The sequence below is a fragment of the Pteropus vampyrus genome, unplaced genomic scaffold, assembly GCF_000151845.1.
Source record: "Pteropus vampyrus isolate Shadow unplaced genomic scaffold, Pvam_2.0 Scaffold739, whole genome shotgun sequence".
NCBI classification, from domain to species: Eukaryota; Metazoa; Chordata; class Mammalia; order Chiroptera; family Pteropodidae; genus Pteropus; species Pteropus vampyrus.
In genome coordinates, this window is record NW_011889520.1 from 199585 (window position 1) to 217570 (window position 17986).

The 17986-nt window shown below is 38.4% G+C and overlaps 1 protein-coding gene and 1 long non-coding RNA gene across 2 annotated transcripts; one reads left to right on the forward strand and one right to left on the reverse strand.

Annotated features, from left to right (window-relative positions):
* Window positions 1-2879: 2879 nt before the first annotated feature.
* On the forward strand, window positions 2880-11801 carry ZNF394 (zinc finger protein 394). Its single transcript, XM_011385596.2, has 3 exons — window positions 2880-3509; window positions 5550-5676; window positions 10346-11801. The coding sequence occupies exons 1-3, from the start codon at window positions 3078-3080 to the stop codon at window positions 11329-11331; spliced, it is 1545 nt and encodes a 514-aa protein (XP_011383898.1). The 5' UTR covers window positions 2880-3077; the 3' UTR covers window positions 11332-11801.
* An 877-nt stretch (window positions 11802-12678) lies between these two features.
* Window positions 12679-14568, reverse strand: LOC111734044. Its single transcript, XR_002778284.1, has 2 exons — window positions 14512-14568; window positions 12679-12822 (listed from the first exon to the last, which is right to left on the reverse strand). It is a non-coding gene; the product is annotated as an uncharacterized LOC111734044 (long non-coding RNA).
* Between the last annotated feature and the right edge of the window lie 3418 nt (window positions 14569-17986).

Sequence of the window (17986 nt, forward strand, 5' to 3'; positions counted from 1 at the left end):
TTAAACCAGGACTTAAGAGAGCTGAGTACTTAACCTACACTCTTCTACCTTCACAGAATCAGCTTTTTTGAATTGTGCTTTGATACCTACCATCAGCTAACAGTAAATGGACATTAAAAATTTTAAATCTTATTTACTTGGGAGATCTTGTTAAGATATTGTACATTATGTCATGTAGTGTTCTTTTTCTGAGCACTCAAGGAAAATTTCTCTTCCTTCTTGGTACCAAGAATAGCTGGATTTCTCCTAAGCCACTATTAATAGTTTGCTTTTCCCCAAGATACACTGCAAATGATGTAACTGATCTTTTTTTCTTGCATTGGCTGCTGACACTTTTTAAAGCCTAATTGTGGGCTATCTTTTATGAGCACACAGGAGCTTACAGTAGGCAATTTGTAATCTCATCTTATTCCTGGCTCCATCTTGTTTATCCTGCCCTATTTTCCTTTTCTCACTTAATTATTTCCTCACTTAAGTGAGGCAACTAGCATTTTTCCATTAACTTCTGTGTACAAAGCACCAAAAATGGCATTAAGAACACAGAAATATACCATTCAATGATATAAGTGAGAGCAAATTAAAGCACTTGACATTCTAGGGATGACGGCAAAAGTTACATTACAGGAGAAAGGGAGATATGCACTAAGAAATTCAGTATGTCACAATCAGAGTGCACAGTCCAAACCAGAGACAGACTGGTAATCAGCTGGTGAGCAGACAAAATCCACAGCTTCTCTTGCTGGGATGTGAGGAAAAATGCTTGTACTGCCCTTTAATTCCCTCACTCATCCCTAAAGCCTTGTCCTGCAATACTGGAAAAAGAACTTTTGATTTCCTGCCAGATTATGATAGCATCTCCACACAGATGAGGAAGTAGATTTGTGCAGTTTCTGTCCTTAAGGAACTTTCAAGCCACTTGGAGAGATCAGATATAAACGTGACGAGTTATGTCATTGAATTATTACATATTGCTCCAAATTTCTAAAATGGCAAATCTGAGCCTTGAGAGTAGTGAATTTGTTTTTCTAGAAGTGGATTTGGCATAAAAATTAATCCTGAAAACCCTGCCTTTGCCTTTTCATGTTCTGTTAATGCCTAATCAAAACAAACTAGTACACAACAAACTAGTACAATCACTTAGCTGCTAAAGCCTGAAGTACGGGTTGACTAACTGTGCCTTTGCACATTTTTTATATTTGAAACTTTAGTCCATAGAGATGTCATATGGAATTCTGACACTCGGACTTTGCATTCATAAATCAGAACATTAATTTTATTCATTCGAATGAATTTTAAAAATGAATTTAACTATAACATAAATTTGATAATTCTTCATTTGTTAAATGAAGATGATTTAATATAGATTTTAAGTTAATGAGTAGTATTCATTTAATGTAAATGTTGAATTAATGCATAGTATTACATGATTTGTTTTCCTGAACATTATTGAATATAAGTGGATATGAAACATGCAAAAGATGCTTATTTTAGTTTCCTTATATATTCTATTTCTTGAAGCAAGAAAAAAACACTAGAAAAAAAATCTTCCACTATTAGCTCGATTATTATCTGCTTCTGACTTTTCTGAATACATGGGATCCAAAGGTTCAGTTATTTCCATGATACTTAAAATAAGTCTTTGGTATTTTATATATGTTCAAACATCTTATAATTAAAAGTTACAGTCACATGTAATAGAGTCCTAGAGTCAAGATCAAATCATCATAAAATATTTTTAAGTAAAAAAAATAAATGACTAAAATTGCAATTTGCCACTTACTCCTGTTACAAACTGAATTAAAGCTTAGTTTCAAATGCTCAGAGGCAAGATGCCTACATGTAGAGCCTTACTGCTTCCGGAATTTCCCCTGGAGTACAACTCTGCTTTACATTGTCATAGGATATGTGTAATAATAGCAGGGAACTGCAATACAGATAATGAAGGATAGTGGATAAGTCTTATGTACGCTACACATGATCTATATGTACAAAAAGTTACCTACATTTTTTACTGTCAGAAAGATTCATCTGATCACTGCTTCTCAAAATTAAGTGCATGTACAAATCACCTGGGGATCTTTTAAAAATGCATATTATGCTTCATTAGGTCTGGAGTAAGGCTTGAAATTCTACATTTCTAACAGGATCCCAGGAAATGCTTATGCTGACTGTAGACAAAGCCCAATGTAGCCTTGTCACCTGTGAGTATGTGTACACTGTGGGGGCTAAAAAAAAAAGAAAATTAATACCTTTTATCCTACCTTCTAAGCTGTTCCAGAGGGGCTAATAACCAAATTAACAGAGACAGATTAACAGGATAAAAATCAGGTTTTTAATACATGTGCATGGGGAATTCACACATGCATGAAATTCCAAAGACAGGGAATTCACACATGCATGAAATTCCAAAGACAGCGAGGTAACATTGGGTAGATATGACATTTTGTACAAAAGAGAAAAGGCTGGGAATGGGGTCTTAGATTTCAGAAGTGAGAATAGTGTCTGTCTCAAGAGACTATGAACAACTTGAGGACAGGGATTGTGTCTTCTCCAGTTTTGTATCTATAGTGTCAAGCATGATGCCTTGACATGTAGAACATAGTCTACAAACCTTTCTTGTGTAAGTGAATACCACCTGGCTGAATAACATTCAAGTTTTAAATGAAGAGTATCCTTTTTTAAAACAGTAACCTGAAGGATTATAAGCTCCCTAAAGCAAAGTGCACACACTAGAGCATCCCTTGAAGGGGTGAAAACGGCAAACCACCGAGATGCATTTCGCTCCTCCGGTGCGCCTAGAGAGACCCCGGAAATGCCCAGGCGGTGGGCACCGCAGGGAGTCGGTGTCGCATTTCCGCCCTGGGTTACGAGCTTTCTTCTTCTTCTTTTTTTTTTTTGGTCACGAGAAGAGGGGTTCCTTAGGCGGCGCCGCTGCGAGTAGGAGAAGTCTGGGAGGGAGCCGAGCAGGGTGCGCCCCTGCTTGGGGAGGGCCGATGGGTTCCGCGGCTTTTTGCAGCGTTTGCCCTTCTCTCACCTGAAGGAAAAACTCTAGGGAAATCGACTCGTGCCAGAGAAAGATGAGTTCGATATTGACCGCAAGTCTAGGCAGTGACGCTGAGGCGGGGGCCAAGGTTGCCGCGCCACCCTTGCGTGATGGACTTTTGATAGTGAAAGTGGAGGAAGACTCATTCGGAGGTCTGGAGTCCGACTTGCCCGGGGACTGTCAGGATTCCGAAACTTGTCGACTGCATTTTAGGCGGTTCCGTTACCAGGAGGTGGCTAGTCCAGAAGAGGCACTGAGCCGGCTCAGGGAACTTTGTCGTCGGTGGCTGAGGCCTGAGATGCACTCGAAGGAGCAGATTCTAGAGCTGCTGGTACTAGAACAGTTCCTGGCCATCCTGCCCCCAGAGCTGCAGGCCTGGGTGCGGAAGCACTGCCCCCAGAGTGGGAAGGAGGCAGGGGCTGTAGTGCGGACTCTTCAGAGGGCACTGGGTGAGCCCTCACCCCAGGTGAGGAGTGAGTGTGCTGATGGTGGGAGTTGGGGGAATGGAGGTGAATGGGATGCTATGAGTTTCAGAAGTTTTTTCCTTCTTCATTATATTTTTTGCGAACTTTAGGATGTTCATGAAACTTCCAGTAGATAAGTAGATAAGATGGATAGACGATCCATCCAGGAAATGATCCTTCAGTTATAGACCTCTCAGCACAAAACCTACACAAGAGTATCGTTTAATCATTGTTAGACATCCTTTTGTCTAACTGCATTATTTGAGAAAGAAAGTTCAGATGCTAGAACAGTAATTCCTCACCACTTTGAATGTGAGGATCCCTTTTTACTTTTTAACATTTTGGAGACTCGCTTCTCTCACAATTGAGAATGTACTCCAGAGAGGGGAGAGGGGCTGGAAATGGAGTTAATAATTGATTATATCTATATGATGAAGGCTCCGTAAAGATCCCAGTAGTATGGGGCTCGGGTAGCTTCCAGGTTGGTAGCTCCCAACTTAAAGGGAGGGCAGGGCACCCTAACTTCATGAAGACAGAAGCTTCTGAGCTTAGGACCCTCCGAGACCTTGCCCTATGCTTCTCTTCCATCTTGCTGTTTTTGAGTTTTATCTTTTTATGGTAAACTCGTAATCTAGTAAGTAAACTGTTTTCTTGGGTTCTGGAACCACTGTAGCAAATTAATCAAACCCAAAGAGGGAGTTGTGGGAACCTCTGATCTATAGCTGGTTGGTCAGAAACAGGTTGTGTGGCCGTGCAATTGGCATCAGAAGTTGGGGAGGGGAGCAGTCTTATAGGACTGAGCCCTTAATCTGAGGGATGAGTCCATCCCCAGGTAGGTAGTATCGGAATTGAGCACCCAGCTGGTGTTGCAGAATTGCTTGATGTGTGGAAACAAACACATCTGGTGTTGGAGGTGAAGTAGTGTAGTGAAGTATTCAGAGTATTGAGAGTAGAGGAGACACACAGGAGTGCAGTTTTCCTTTACACAGAGACAGAAGAGGGGTTCAAGAGGAAAAAATTTATTACAGTCAGGTCCTAGAGACAGGAGGTACCACATGCCACACAGAACCTAATGGGAAGCACGGTCAGGCAGATGACAGGAGCAAGGGGAAAGTTTAGGCCAGAGCCTATTTTGGGGTTTCTGGGGAAAGGAAGGGCAGGGCAGGGTGAACAGTAGGATCGACTAGTTTGAATAATTTCAGTGGGTTGCAAATTATAGCAGTGGTCCCTAGTTGCCTGGTACCTGGCCTTGGGATGATTAAGGCTGAGGAATGTTACCTCCTGGGGTGTAAAGGCCAGATGAAGATAGGACTCTAGATTACCCAGTCTTAGCTGAGCCCTTTGTCTCTCTAAGAATTTGCTCTCCCTAGCCACAAAGGTTTTCTTTTTTTAAGATGTGAAAACATAACAAAATATAATAAAACATAACAGGAAAAAAAATACATTCCCTTTCTCTGTTATTGAGTGAGAGATCCTTGGAGTCAGTTTGCAAGCCATCACTGGGACCTACAAAACCATTTCCCTGCATCAATTTTACAACTTTCCCTTTCTTAGAACTGTGGCTATACCGTCTGTGAATGGTCAACTTACACTTAAATAAACCATCTCAAAAGATCATCTTGTTGGATAATTATCTTACTGGGCAATGGTCAAGGAAGGGAAAGGAAATTATACTGAGCACCTGCTGTTGGTGAGGCACCTTCATCTTCTTAAGGTAGACGTTTGTATCCATTTCGTACATGAGGAAACTGTCTCAGAGCCAGCATTGGAACTTGGGACTCTGGTTATCTGTACATTTTTAATCTATCTCATATTTCTCTTTTGGTAAATCACAGTGATATAACTTAAGTGAATGTTTGCTCTTATCCCAAATTTGAAAGTGACCCATCAGTATAAGATTCACTGGTAGACTCAACAGCCATGGTTGTTACTTTATTCTCAATGCTGGCCGATGCCTCTCTGGAGTCGGGCCTCATCCTGAGACTAGTGGTAAGGGTATTCTGGGACAACAGGTGCTGATGAGAGGTCACCTGTTGTTTCAGGGTTTGGTGAATGTCAAGGATGTGGCTGTCTCTCTAACCTGGGAGGAGTGGGAGCATCTGGATCCAGTTCAGAGGGTCTTCTACAGGGAGAGCAAACCAAAGGATTATGGGAACATAGCCCCACCAAGTAAGTGCTGTTATTTTGCTTGTTTCTAGCTGTTTGTGATTTGCGAAGGGCTTGTTTAAGTCCAATCCCTGAGCCACTCTGCCATTCACAGGTATAAGTTGAGAGCCTTAGAGTCTTTTTTGTGACCCAAGCAAGACTTCTCTGTTCTATATTGCTAGGTGACAATCAGCTTATTAATTCATTTTTAATAAAATACCTACAGAAAAGTATAAAAAAATATAATGGGCACCTGTGTTATCTACCACACAGGTTTATCAAATTTTAATATTGTCCATACTGGCCTCATATTTTTTTTGAAGAAATAATATGTTCCAGCTATAGGTGAAGCCCTGTGTACTCTCCCTGAAAACTGTTGCCCTTGCTCCTTTTCCAGAGGTAACCAATATCCTGTTGTATATATCATGTCCATGTGTGTTTTATATTCTTTCTTCATATTCATGTAGCCACATACATATTTTTTCTCCCTTCTTTTCTTTCCCCATATACATATACACACATATAAATAAATGTATATGTAAACATGTATATAAACATGCAAACATATATACTATTTTCACATGTTTTATGGTATATAAATTATATTAGTGTATGATTCCAATGCACCTTGCCTTTTTCTCAACGTTAAATATTTGAGATTTATCCATGTTGATACATGTAGCTCTGGTTTATTCATTTTAACACCTATATATTTCATTGCATGACTATTCCAAATTGCATTTATCCATTCTCCTATCCATGGGCATTAAGGCTTCTAGTTTTTCACCATTACAAACAGTATTACAGTGAATATTCTTGTGTCTTTCTTCCTGTGGTCATATGTAGGAGTTTCTGAAGAAAATATACTTAGGGATGTTTGACCGGCTTGCTGTCCAAAAGGATACTCCAGCAATACATGAGGATTCTTCTTTCTCCCATTCTTGTTAACATTTGGTGTTCAGTTGATGGCACAGTGTCCTAACATAGTAGTCCAAGTGTTCCTTTTAAAGTATTAGATTATGTCACACCTGTGCTCAGAACCTGCAATACTCGCTTCACACAGAGTAAAAGCCTGTGATGCCTAATGTGACATGGCTCTGTTACCTCACTGATTCATTTCCTACTCTCGCCTTCATTCACTCTGCCCCAACTCCACTGACCTTGCTGCATCATGATCTTTGCTCTAACTGATCCTTCTGCCTGGAATATTCTTCCTTCAGATTTTTACTATGCAAACTCCTTGACTCGTTGCAAGTTTTTGCTTAAATTTCACTTTTCAGTGAGGCCTGAACATCATGTTTAATACTGCAGTTTGCCTACATCTGTCTTTCTCTCACACTGCTGACTGATCCTTTGCCTTACTTGACTTGGTCCATAGCATTACTAGGCTCTAACATCCTATATAATTTACTTTACGTTTATATATTGTCTGACCACCCCATCTAGAATATCAGCTCCACAAGAAGAAAGATTTTTGACTGTTTTGTTCATTAATATATTCCAAGTACCTAGAATAGTGCCTGGCACAGAACAGATGCTGAATAAATAGTATTTAGATTAATGGTATCTGGTGGTTTTAATTTGCTTTACCCTGATTGCTGCTGGGTTAAATATCTTTCAGATATATTTTAGACATTTTGGTTTCCTCTCCTGTGAATTGCCTGTTTATATCTTTATTTCCTCCATTGTCTTTTTTTAAATTGCTTTGTGGCTGTTCTTTATATTTTTGATATGAATCCTTTGTTATTTTAATGGTTATGTAGGTGGCTTGTCTTTTCATTATGACATCTTTTGTTATATAGAATTAAATTTTTTTAATATAGTCAGTTTTATCAATCTTTTACTGGTTTGTATTTTTCAAATCTTCTTAAGAAAATATCAGGCCCTTCCTTCTCAATCCTGTTTCCAACTTTGCAGACACAGCAGATTTAAAATCTTTTTAACTCTTTCCAGTAGTACTTATTTTCATATTTCTAAATAAGATTTTCCACCTGCAGTTATTATCTCTTGACTGCCGAATGAGGAAGTCAAAAATCTGTCCCACAATGTTCATACATTTAGCAGTCTGTAATTCTCTCATTATAGTTAAATCAGTCTTTTTGTTCAGTAATATAATGTTTTAATATTATGCCTATAAAAATATTATCTGTATTCACTCACATAGTACACATGATTGTATGTCTTTTCTTTTACAGCTTTTAGTTTTCTCTTGAATTAAAAATGCCTTGTTTTAACAAAGACTCATGGATATGGACTATAGACTAGTGGTTACCAGAGAGTAGAGTGTGGGGGAGGAGGGGCGAGGTAGACGGGGTAAAGGGGCTCAAATATAGGGGGAAAAGGGGGGAGGGTGAAGTGGGTAAAGGGGATCAAATATATGGTAGCTGAAGGAAACTGGACTTTGGGTGGTAAACACACAATAGAATACATAGATGTCAAATTATAATGTACACCTGAAAATTATATAATTGTATTAACCAATGTTACCCCAATAAACTTAATTTAGAAAAAGAAAACATACCAAATATGAGCAAAAGGAAACAATCAGTTAAATATTCTCTAACCTTTATATAATTGAATTATTACTTAATAAAGGGAAAAATTTTAATAAGTTTAAAAAATGCCTTGTTTTGCATGTTTCTCATTTTCTAACTACTGAACACACTAGTTTACCCACAAGCTGTTAGAAATGTAAAACTCTCCGTGCCATCACATATAGCAGATATGCCATCATTTTCATATCCCCTTGGAGAGTTCCTTTGAAGCTTCCTCTTGCCATTATGTGAAAAGGCTTCTTCTCTAAACCTGTACTCAGCTATTGTACTAGAACTTTCCTTCACTATCACCATGGGAATTGCTTTTCTCTTTCCTGGATCCCATGCCATTTTCTTCCTTGGTTTTACCCTCTCAATTTAATGGAGAACATTTTTCAGTGTGTTCCATATACTTGGGAACTAACATTTTTGTGACTTTGAGTGTGTCTTTATTTCCTTCACATTTGGATCATAGTGTGGCTGGATATAGCATTCTACGTTAGAAATTTTACCTTTGAATTTTGAAGACAGTGAATTTTCTAGCTAGCTTGCCATATTGCTATTGAGAAATCTGATGCCACTGTGATATTCTATCCTTGGTGTATGATCTGTTTGTTCTGTGTAGAAGCCCTTAGGAGTTTTTGTTTATTCCTGCTAGTATAAAATTTCACCATGGATATGGTTTAGTGTGAGGTTTTTTTTTTTTTTTTCATTCATTGTTCTGAGTAGTTGGTGGGCCTTATAATATAGACACCAATATCTTTGAATTGTGAGGAATTTTTTATAGTATTTTTTATCTATCTACTTATTTTTATCTCATTTTTACTGTGTTCTTTCTGGGATTTCTTTCAGTTGCATGTTGGAACTCATGGACTGATCTTGTCAGGTCTCTCCACCACCTTCCCATTTCTTTATATTTTGTTTCACTTTCTAGAAGATAGATCTCCTTAGCTTTATTTTCTAACTCTTACACTGAAATATTTTTGTTCTCATTAATATTTTCAAGAGCTTTTCTTCTTTAAATATTCCTTTTGTTATAGCCTCCTTATTTCCTAGATGCAATGTCTTATTTATCTGAGAATATTAATTATACGTTATTAAAGTTTTCTCATTTCATGCATTGCATGTTTCATTGGCATTTCTATTGAAAGTTTTTTTGAAATGTTGGTGACCTTTCACTTTTCGTTTGTATTTAATAGTCAAACATAAGAATTCTGACTGGAATCTCTGTTAGAACAGGACTTGTAAACTGGTGATCTTCAGTATAGGGTTGGCCATCCAGGTGCTGTTATACGTGGGAATTTCCTTGTGCCATGTCTCTAGGTCTTTTTGACCTGGGCTGGTAAATTTTACCATAGAGAGATATTCAACAAATATTTTGAGTGTCTGCAGTAAGCCAGGTGCTATTCTAGGTGGGGATACAATAGGGAATAAGCCTATGAAATCCCTGCAGTAAAAATTTCTGCCCTTTCTGCCTAGAGGACATAAGCTTGGAACCAATAGTTTGAGCCTGAGGAGAAGACAGTACATTGAAGTTCTACCAATTAGGGTGTCAGTTTTCCCTTGATTGAACTGATGTGACAGCAGTAACTCTCCCCTATTCTTAGGTGTTCCTGATGTCCCTGATCCAAAATTTATCTGGTTAAGCCTTTCTGGAGAGTAAACTACAAGAATTCTGGATTAAGGGATATAATCTGTTGTCTTGACTGTTCCTCTGTAGACTTTCAATAAGTCCCAGATTTATCTCCCACACGAACCCTGACTTCAGACATTGGGGGCATCTGGTATATCTAATACTGTAACTCATCACATGAATAGAATTTCCCTTGTTAAACCATCTTTCAGACATTAGATAAAGGCTATACTGGCTCTCTTGACACCCCTTCCTAATTTATGTGTCATAATATGGTGCTTAATACAGCAGTGGAGTAGGGTGGGGGAGAAGAGATGGGTTGGTAGGTGCAGACACAAGTATAAAAGCAAAGAAACAGGGTTTGTACAGGAAAATGTGAGCACATCTGACAGGTTAACTAAAACAATTTAACTTCAGAAGTGGTTACATGGAGATCAAAAATTGGGGGTGCATTTTTCTGCTAGTACTTGCTTATTTTGCTCTTGCACAGGATGAAATATCAGTAATTTGTATTTTAATGTTTCAGGTTTGGAAACCAGAACTGAGAACAAAGAGTTGATTCCAAAGCAAGAAATTCTAGAAGTAGAGCCACAGAGGCAGCTACAGGAAGCATCCCAGGGGAAGGCTCCCTTGTTTTCCCATGAGGACAGGGTAGAAAAGCAGTCAGGAACCCCCTCATCACTGAAATTTGAAAATTCTCCGGAAGAGCAAGGACTCACCAGCATCTCAGATCTCAAGAATGGTCCAACGGAAGAGGGAGACTCCAAAAATAATGAATTTGGGAATAGTGCCAGAAGTTCACACTTTGTTTTTTGTCAGCGTGGCCTGACAGTAGAGAGATCTGTTAATGGTGATGAATGTTGCATTCATAGTTCAGGCCTTTTTGAGACTCAGAGGCAGTTCCGTGAAGAAAGACCTTATAAATGTGAAAGCTGTGAGAAGAGTTTCAAACAGCGTTCTGACCTCTTTAAACACCGGAGAATCCATACTGGAGAGAAACCCTACGAATGCCAAGAATGTGGGAAGAGCTTCAGTCAGAGTGCTGCCCTAATTAAACACCAAAGGACACATACAGGGGAAAAACCATATACGTGTCCCAAATGTGGGGACAGCTTCAGACAGAGCTCACATCTCAATCGGCATCAAAAAATACACATAGGAGAGAAACACTATAAATGTAATGAATGTGGGGAAACCTGCCGTATTTCCAACCGTTTTAGACATCAGAGAATCCATAAAGGGGAGAGACCCTATACATGTGAAGAATGTGAAAAGAGCTTCAAACGGTGCTCTGACCTCTGTAAACATCAGAGAATCCACACTGGGGAGAAACCTTATGGATGTTCTGTGTGTGGGAAACGCTTCAGTCAGAGTGCAACCCTCATTACACACCAGAGAACTCACACTGGAGAAAAACCTTATAAATGTCTTGAATGTGGAGAAAGCTTTAGACAGAGTCCACACCTTATCCGACACCAAAGGATCCATAGAAATAAAATCCTGTCATTTTGACATACTTTTGCATGAACTGTTTTGTTTTTTCATTGCCCAAATACTGCATTCTTTGGCTTGTGGAGTATTTCAGTCAATCATGGATTATATTTCCTTGGGCATCACACCCAAGATAGATTCATTCTGACTCAAGTCTCAAGACATACTTGATAAGAGTATTACAAAGAAGGAGAACCCTATCAGTTGGAAGCCCCTCCAACATGATTCTGGGGAGACTTCTGATAAGAGCGAGGGCTGACATGCGACATTCTGTCCTTGTCTCATCACTCTCCTACCTCTGCTCTTGAACAACCAAATCTTGGCGCACTCTAGTTACTTCCGTAAGAATTAATTTTGGTCACTCAGAATTGTCTTTCTACTTAGATGGCAGAGAGGATTGCAAATACTTTATCATCCAAAACAACTCATATAGTTCAGTGCATACAAGAGCCACTCTATATATTTGAATTAAAAAAATTAATTTTGCAGAATTCCTCTCTTTTGCATTCTTTCCTTGTTGGGTTAAGCTGTAGGCACAACTAAAAACTTGGATTAGAGCTCAAATCTGTCTTACTCTCCTACTAGTTCTGTACGCTGATAACATGTATTACATCCAAATTCTTTTTGAACCTTTTTTTAAATTAAGGGGCTATAAGCACATTAGAAGGATGTTTCAGAAAACATCCAATAATTTAGAAGCTGAGAAAAGGGAGCTGAGATTAAAAATTACTATATTCCCTTATGTGATCTATTTACAGTGGACCCTTGAACAATCGGGGGGTTAGGGCGCTCACACCCTCCATGCAGTCAAAAATCCAGGTATAATTGTTGACTCCCCAACAAGTTTAAGAGAGCTGATTGATGGTAAAAAGTTTAAGCAGGCCATGAGCTGTATCACACTGGTTTTCCCCGAGCTTATAAAGGTTATTTGCCCAAGGTCAGATAGTTAGTAAATGACAGAGTCATATATATAACCTGGTAGGGGTTCTGATCCTAGTGTTCTTTTTACTATAGGAACTCTGCAAACTTAAAATGGACTGTACTCTCTCCATTTTTAGTTTCCCTCCATTCTTCTACCTTCTATAGACATTTACTGTAACCTACATACTTGAATTTCCCACATATCTATCTTTGGTCAAGATAATTCTGCTTTTAATCTCAGCTCCCTTTTCTCAGCTTCTAAATCACCAAATTAATAAAGGAAAAAGTCCACTCTTGTAAAACAATTTAAAATTTTCACTTCTCTATTATCCTACCCCAAATTATTCACAAGTGACTATATACAGCAAATGTGTATATGCCATCTCTGATCCCTAGATTATAAAGGGTGTCTTACTCTTCTCTAATGCCTAACAAAATACCACAGACTGGATGGATAAATAACATATTTATTTTCTCACAGTTCTGGAGGTTGGAAGTCCAAGATCAAGGTTTCATCAGGATTGGTGTCTTTTGGTGCCTTTTCCTGTCCTGTAGACAGCTGCCTTCTCATTGTGTCCTCACATGGCTTTTCTTGTGTGGTGAGCAGAAAGAGAACTGTTATCTACTCCTCTTATAAAGACACCAGTCCTATCAATGAGGGCCCCACACTTATGACCTCACTTACCTTAATTAGCTCCTTAAAGACCCTGTCTCCAAATACGGTAACATTAGGGTTTAGGACTTAAATGTATGAATTCATGGTGTTGGGTGACAGGATTCAGTCCATAACTGAGAAACCATCTTACTACTTGTATGCTCCTATAACACCAAGAACAGCATCCAACAAAATGGTAAATCTAGATTTTTGCTAACAAGGTGAGAGACCTGACTCGAGCTGGGAGAGTTATAACATTAAAATCTATTATCTTTTAATGTCTTTGTTTTGAAATTTTCAAGTTCTGTTCTGGAAAGTCCTGCACCCTGCTTGGGACTTCTAGGTCTCTGGCACAGTGGCACAGTTAAGAGGGATGCTCCTGAAGCCCCCTGGTGGGAACTGCAGGGACAGAGGCCTGACCGAAGGGAGGGACCAGAGGATTGCTAAGCACCCTGGGTTCCCAGAGGGTATGTGGGGCAGGGCTGTCTACCAGGCACATGCAGTGGGGCCTGCTGAGGCTGAACAGGTGAGTCCCTGTTTCCCACATGCTTACCTTCTGGCAGGATTCTGAACAGTCTTTGGCAACCATCGTTGGGCCAGCAGGTGTCATAATGGAATGTGGGATCATTGGATAATAACAGCATGGCTTGGGGAACTCTGTGGGCCACTCATCTTGAATTTCCAGAGAGCCACTTTGCCACTTCGAATAATTGGACTAGATAATCTATCTTAGCATTCCTGTCCCCTTCAGAATCCATGTTGGATTCTTTTGGTGAGCATAGGGCTTATCACGATTGGGCTCCCCATTTTGTTTATTTGTAACTGCCCAATGCTTACTTGCTGGACTATATGGCTTAGCTACTGGCCACAGCAAGAATAGCCTTTAGGACATGTCTCTAGTTCTCTTATAGCTAAATGTACTACTTGTGATTCAGTCTGTCAGGCTAGATTGCTGATTTCCAGATTAGTTATCCAAACAACCAAAAGCTACCCCTTTTTGCTTTATCAGGGAGTTTTCTGGCTTCCATCTGGCAGTGGAGGAAAGAAAGTCCCTGGAGTGGGTAACTGTAAATCCAATAATAGTGCTGCTACTTTTTACTGATGTGACATGCGTTCTTCTCAAGCCCTTTCTTGTGGAGGTGGGTGGACAGGTTAATGTTACTCTGAGCTCCAAAATCTCCACTATGCACAGGTCCAAAATCCTTGATCCAAAGCCTTGGGGTCACATGTGTTTCAAAAACCAGAATTTTTCCGTTTTTATAAAGGTAAGGTATTTACATAACACCATATAGGGGATTGGGCCAATACAGTTAATATTTCTGGAACGAAATGTACAAATATGAAAATGCTATTTGGAACTATAAGTAGTTTTAATTTCACCACCAGATGAGTTCAGGTCAGCTCAGGTTTGGTAACTAAATAGATTATGAGAAAACACTTTTGCCCTCAAACCTTCTAGGATTTTTGGAATTGGAAATAAAAGGATTGTGAATATTTTTTTATATATAGGTCTTGGATATTTTTATATATATTTAGAAATATAAATACATATATTTATTTACATAAAATTTTGGATATATATCTGAAACACACGAGGCCAAATTGTAAGGAAAGAGGGTTCTTACCCAGCAAGACCTGTTTGCTTAATTCTTTAGCATTGCATCTCTGTAGATAACCTTCTGAGCCAAGTTCAACTGTAGATAACCTTCTGAGCCAAGTTCAAGTCTTCCCACTTCTCTCTAATGAAATACAGAGCCACTTCCTCAAATGACAGCAACTCCTGAAGAATTAGGAAATGATTACGATTCTTCTAAAGTACTGAAGTTACACATGATATCACTTACATGTGGGATATAAACCTAAAAGCAACAAAGGAACAGGACAAACAGAGACTCATGGACATGGACTATAGACTACTGGTCACCAGAAGGTAGGGGGGTGGGAGAGGAGGGGGGAAGTAGATGGTTAAAGGGGGTCAAATATAGGCAGGTACGGGGAGGGTGGAGTGGGTAAAGGGGATCAAATGTATAGTAGCTGAAGGAAACTGGACTTTGGGTGGTAAACACAATAGAATATATAGATGTCAAATTATAATGTACACCTGAAAATTATGTAATTGTATTAACCAACGTTACCCCAATAAACTTAATTTAAAATAAATAAACAAAGAAATAAAGTACTGAAGTTAAAGGCGATGGGCTTCTTAAGATCTTGATCTTTGGAAGTATCTCCTTCATTGTATCACCAGACCCTTTGGATTTAAAAAAAAAAAAACTTTTAATAAAGTACAATTTATAACATAAAAAAATTAGATGAATTTTCACAAACTGAACACACCCATGAAACCATCATCCAGATCAATAAACTAAGCATTACCAGCCCCCAAAAGTCCCTCCACCTTGTGCCCCATGCTCCATTCCAATCACTGTCTCCCAACCAAAGGCATTATTTTGTCTTCAAGCAACATCAGTTAGTTTTACCTGTTTCGTACTTTATGTAAATGGCATCATTCATGTATTCTGCTGTGTCTAATTTATTTCACTTAAATTTTTGAAATTTATCCATATCGTTGAGGTAGTGGTGGACATTTGTTATGAAGATTCATGTTCCCCTAAAATTCATATATTGAAGCCCTAACTCCCTGTGTTGCTGTATTTGGAGATGGGACCTCTAAAGAAGTGATTAAAGTTAAATGAGCTCATAAGGTGGGGCCTTGATCCAATAGGATTAGTGTCCTTCTAAGAAGAGACACCAGAAAGCAAACAAGCTTTCTCATACATTCTCTCTCCCCATACATTCACTGAGGAAAGACCATATGACATAGCAGCTGTTAGTCATGTAGAGTCCTCACCAGGACTAAATCATCCAGAACAGAAATTTATTTTCTCACGGTTCTACAGGCCAGAACTCTAAGATCAAGATGTTGGAATTGGTTCATTCTGAGGCCTCTCTCCTTGGCTTGTAGATGGCTATCTTCTCCCTGTGTCTTCACATGGTTTTCCTTTTGTATAAATCTTATCCAATTTTTTTTTTTATAAAGACACCAGATTAGATTGCAGTCCATCCTAGTGACCTCATTTTAACTTAAATCAACTTTTTAAAGGTCTTATCTCCAAGTACGGTCAAATTCTGAGATACTGGGGTTTAGGACTTCAACATACTCATTTTTGGGGGGGGGGGGTGGATACACAACTAAACCCGTAACAGATGGAAACTGCTAAAAGACCAAACTTAGTTATTTGTTCAATAATTCAGTTTTTTACTGAAACACTTCAAGTCTTTTGGGAAAAAAATATAGGAGGTATTGTTCTGATATCAGATTAATGAAGACTATCTTAAACATATATTGTTGGTGATAAAAAATAGATCCAAAAAGTATGGTTGTTTATATCTCATTCCTGTAACAGTTTAAGGCACATATACATGACTGCCAGGGTGGCTCTCCTCCAAGTAGTCAATCTGATGGCAGCCCTGCCATCTTCAATACACAGCTTCTAAGATCCCCTGGGTTTTCTAACCTAGTCAACTGGAAGGGAATAAAAAGAGCATGAAAATGTGAGAGGGCTTTTATGGGCCAAGCCAAGAAGTGGCACACATCATCTCCACTCATACCTCATTAGTTAGAACTCAGTCACCTAACCACACTGAACGAGACAAGCTGTGAAACGTGGTCTAGCTTTGTGCCCAGGAAGAACAAAAACAAATTCCTAATAAATTGGTAGCAATCGCAACAAGACTCAAAAAGCGCTATCATAAAAGATTGATAAATTCAACTACATTAAGATTAGGGAAAGACAAAACAGGAAGCACAGCCCTTGATGATGAAAAGATGCTCAATTACATTAGTGAGAAATGCAAATTAAGCCATAATTAGATACTATTTCATAATTTATGGTTTATCAGATCTTTAAAAATCTGTCAAAACAAGTATTGATAAACATATAGAATGGCAGGAACTCTCATCTATTGCTGTTGGATGTATAAATTGTTACATATAGTAAAGTTTGGCATTCGTTCTTAAAGTTGAATGTATGCATCTCTTATTTCTAGGTCTTTCACAGGGAACTTAGAGGCACGTTGAAATGTTGTTTCGTAATAGTCACAAACTGAAGCACCTTAAAAGCTCATCAATAAAGTAGATTCATAAATTGTGGTATACTCCTGTGATGGAATACTCAGTATCAATTAATATGATTGAACAATAGCTACACAGAAATACAGATGTTTCTCAAAACACATGTGAAGTGAAAGAACAAGAGTATGATCCATGTATGTAAAATTCTAGAAAAATCAAATCTAAGTTATAGAGTGTCTAGACATAGATAGGTTGTATGTGTACATTATACGAAGGAATAATTAGCATAAAACTCATAGTGTTTGTTAACTTTTGGTGAAGAGGGTCTTACCTGAAAATTTATTTTGCCAGGAAGTCATCTTTATTTTAAAACTTATTTTAGAATTTTATGTAGTACTTTTGCTTTATACTTGCTTACAATTTACCCTCTTCTTCATTTCCATCAGCTAAGAAATGTTGACAAATGGAGAATCTATCTTGATGAAGCAACAACTGAGAATGAGTTTGAACAATGTCTAGACTCACACAGGTATTGTCAAAACTTGAATGTGAGTGGCGTAACTGTCATACATATGGCCACATTACATGAGATTTTACTTAACTGTAACCCGAGTATGTAAAAATGAGAAAATAAAACATTTATCAATGTTCATCTTATTTAAATTTTAACATAGTTTTTTAATTTCTAGTTTAGCATTTTTAGCTAAAGTAGGCAAATTAACATTTGTATTTATTTTTCCCCTTGCTTTAAATATAGTGAAAAAAGCATCAGTGATCTTGTCAAGAAAAGATATGCCTTTTCTAATCCAGTGGAATATTCTAGACTGTTGATGCCAGACTCCCCCTACCTTCACTGAATGACTGATTGCTCAGTCTACCAAGGAATGGAGGACAATGGGTCAATCCCATTAGCCAAATAAGAATGCAAAAACTTGTGCATTTCTTCCCCATTACCTTCTATCGAGGGCTAGTTTGGAACTCTTGCCTTACTGCTGTTAACAAACTGACATCAACTTTGCTAATCT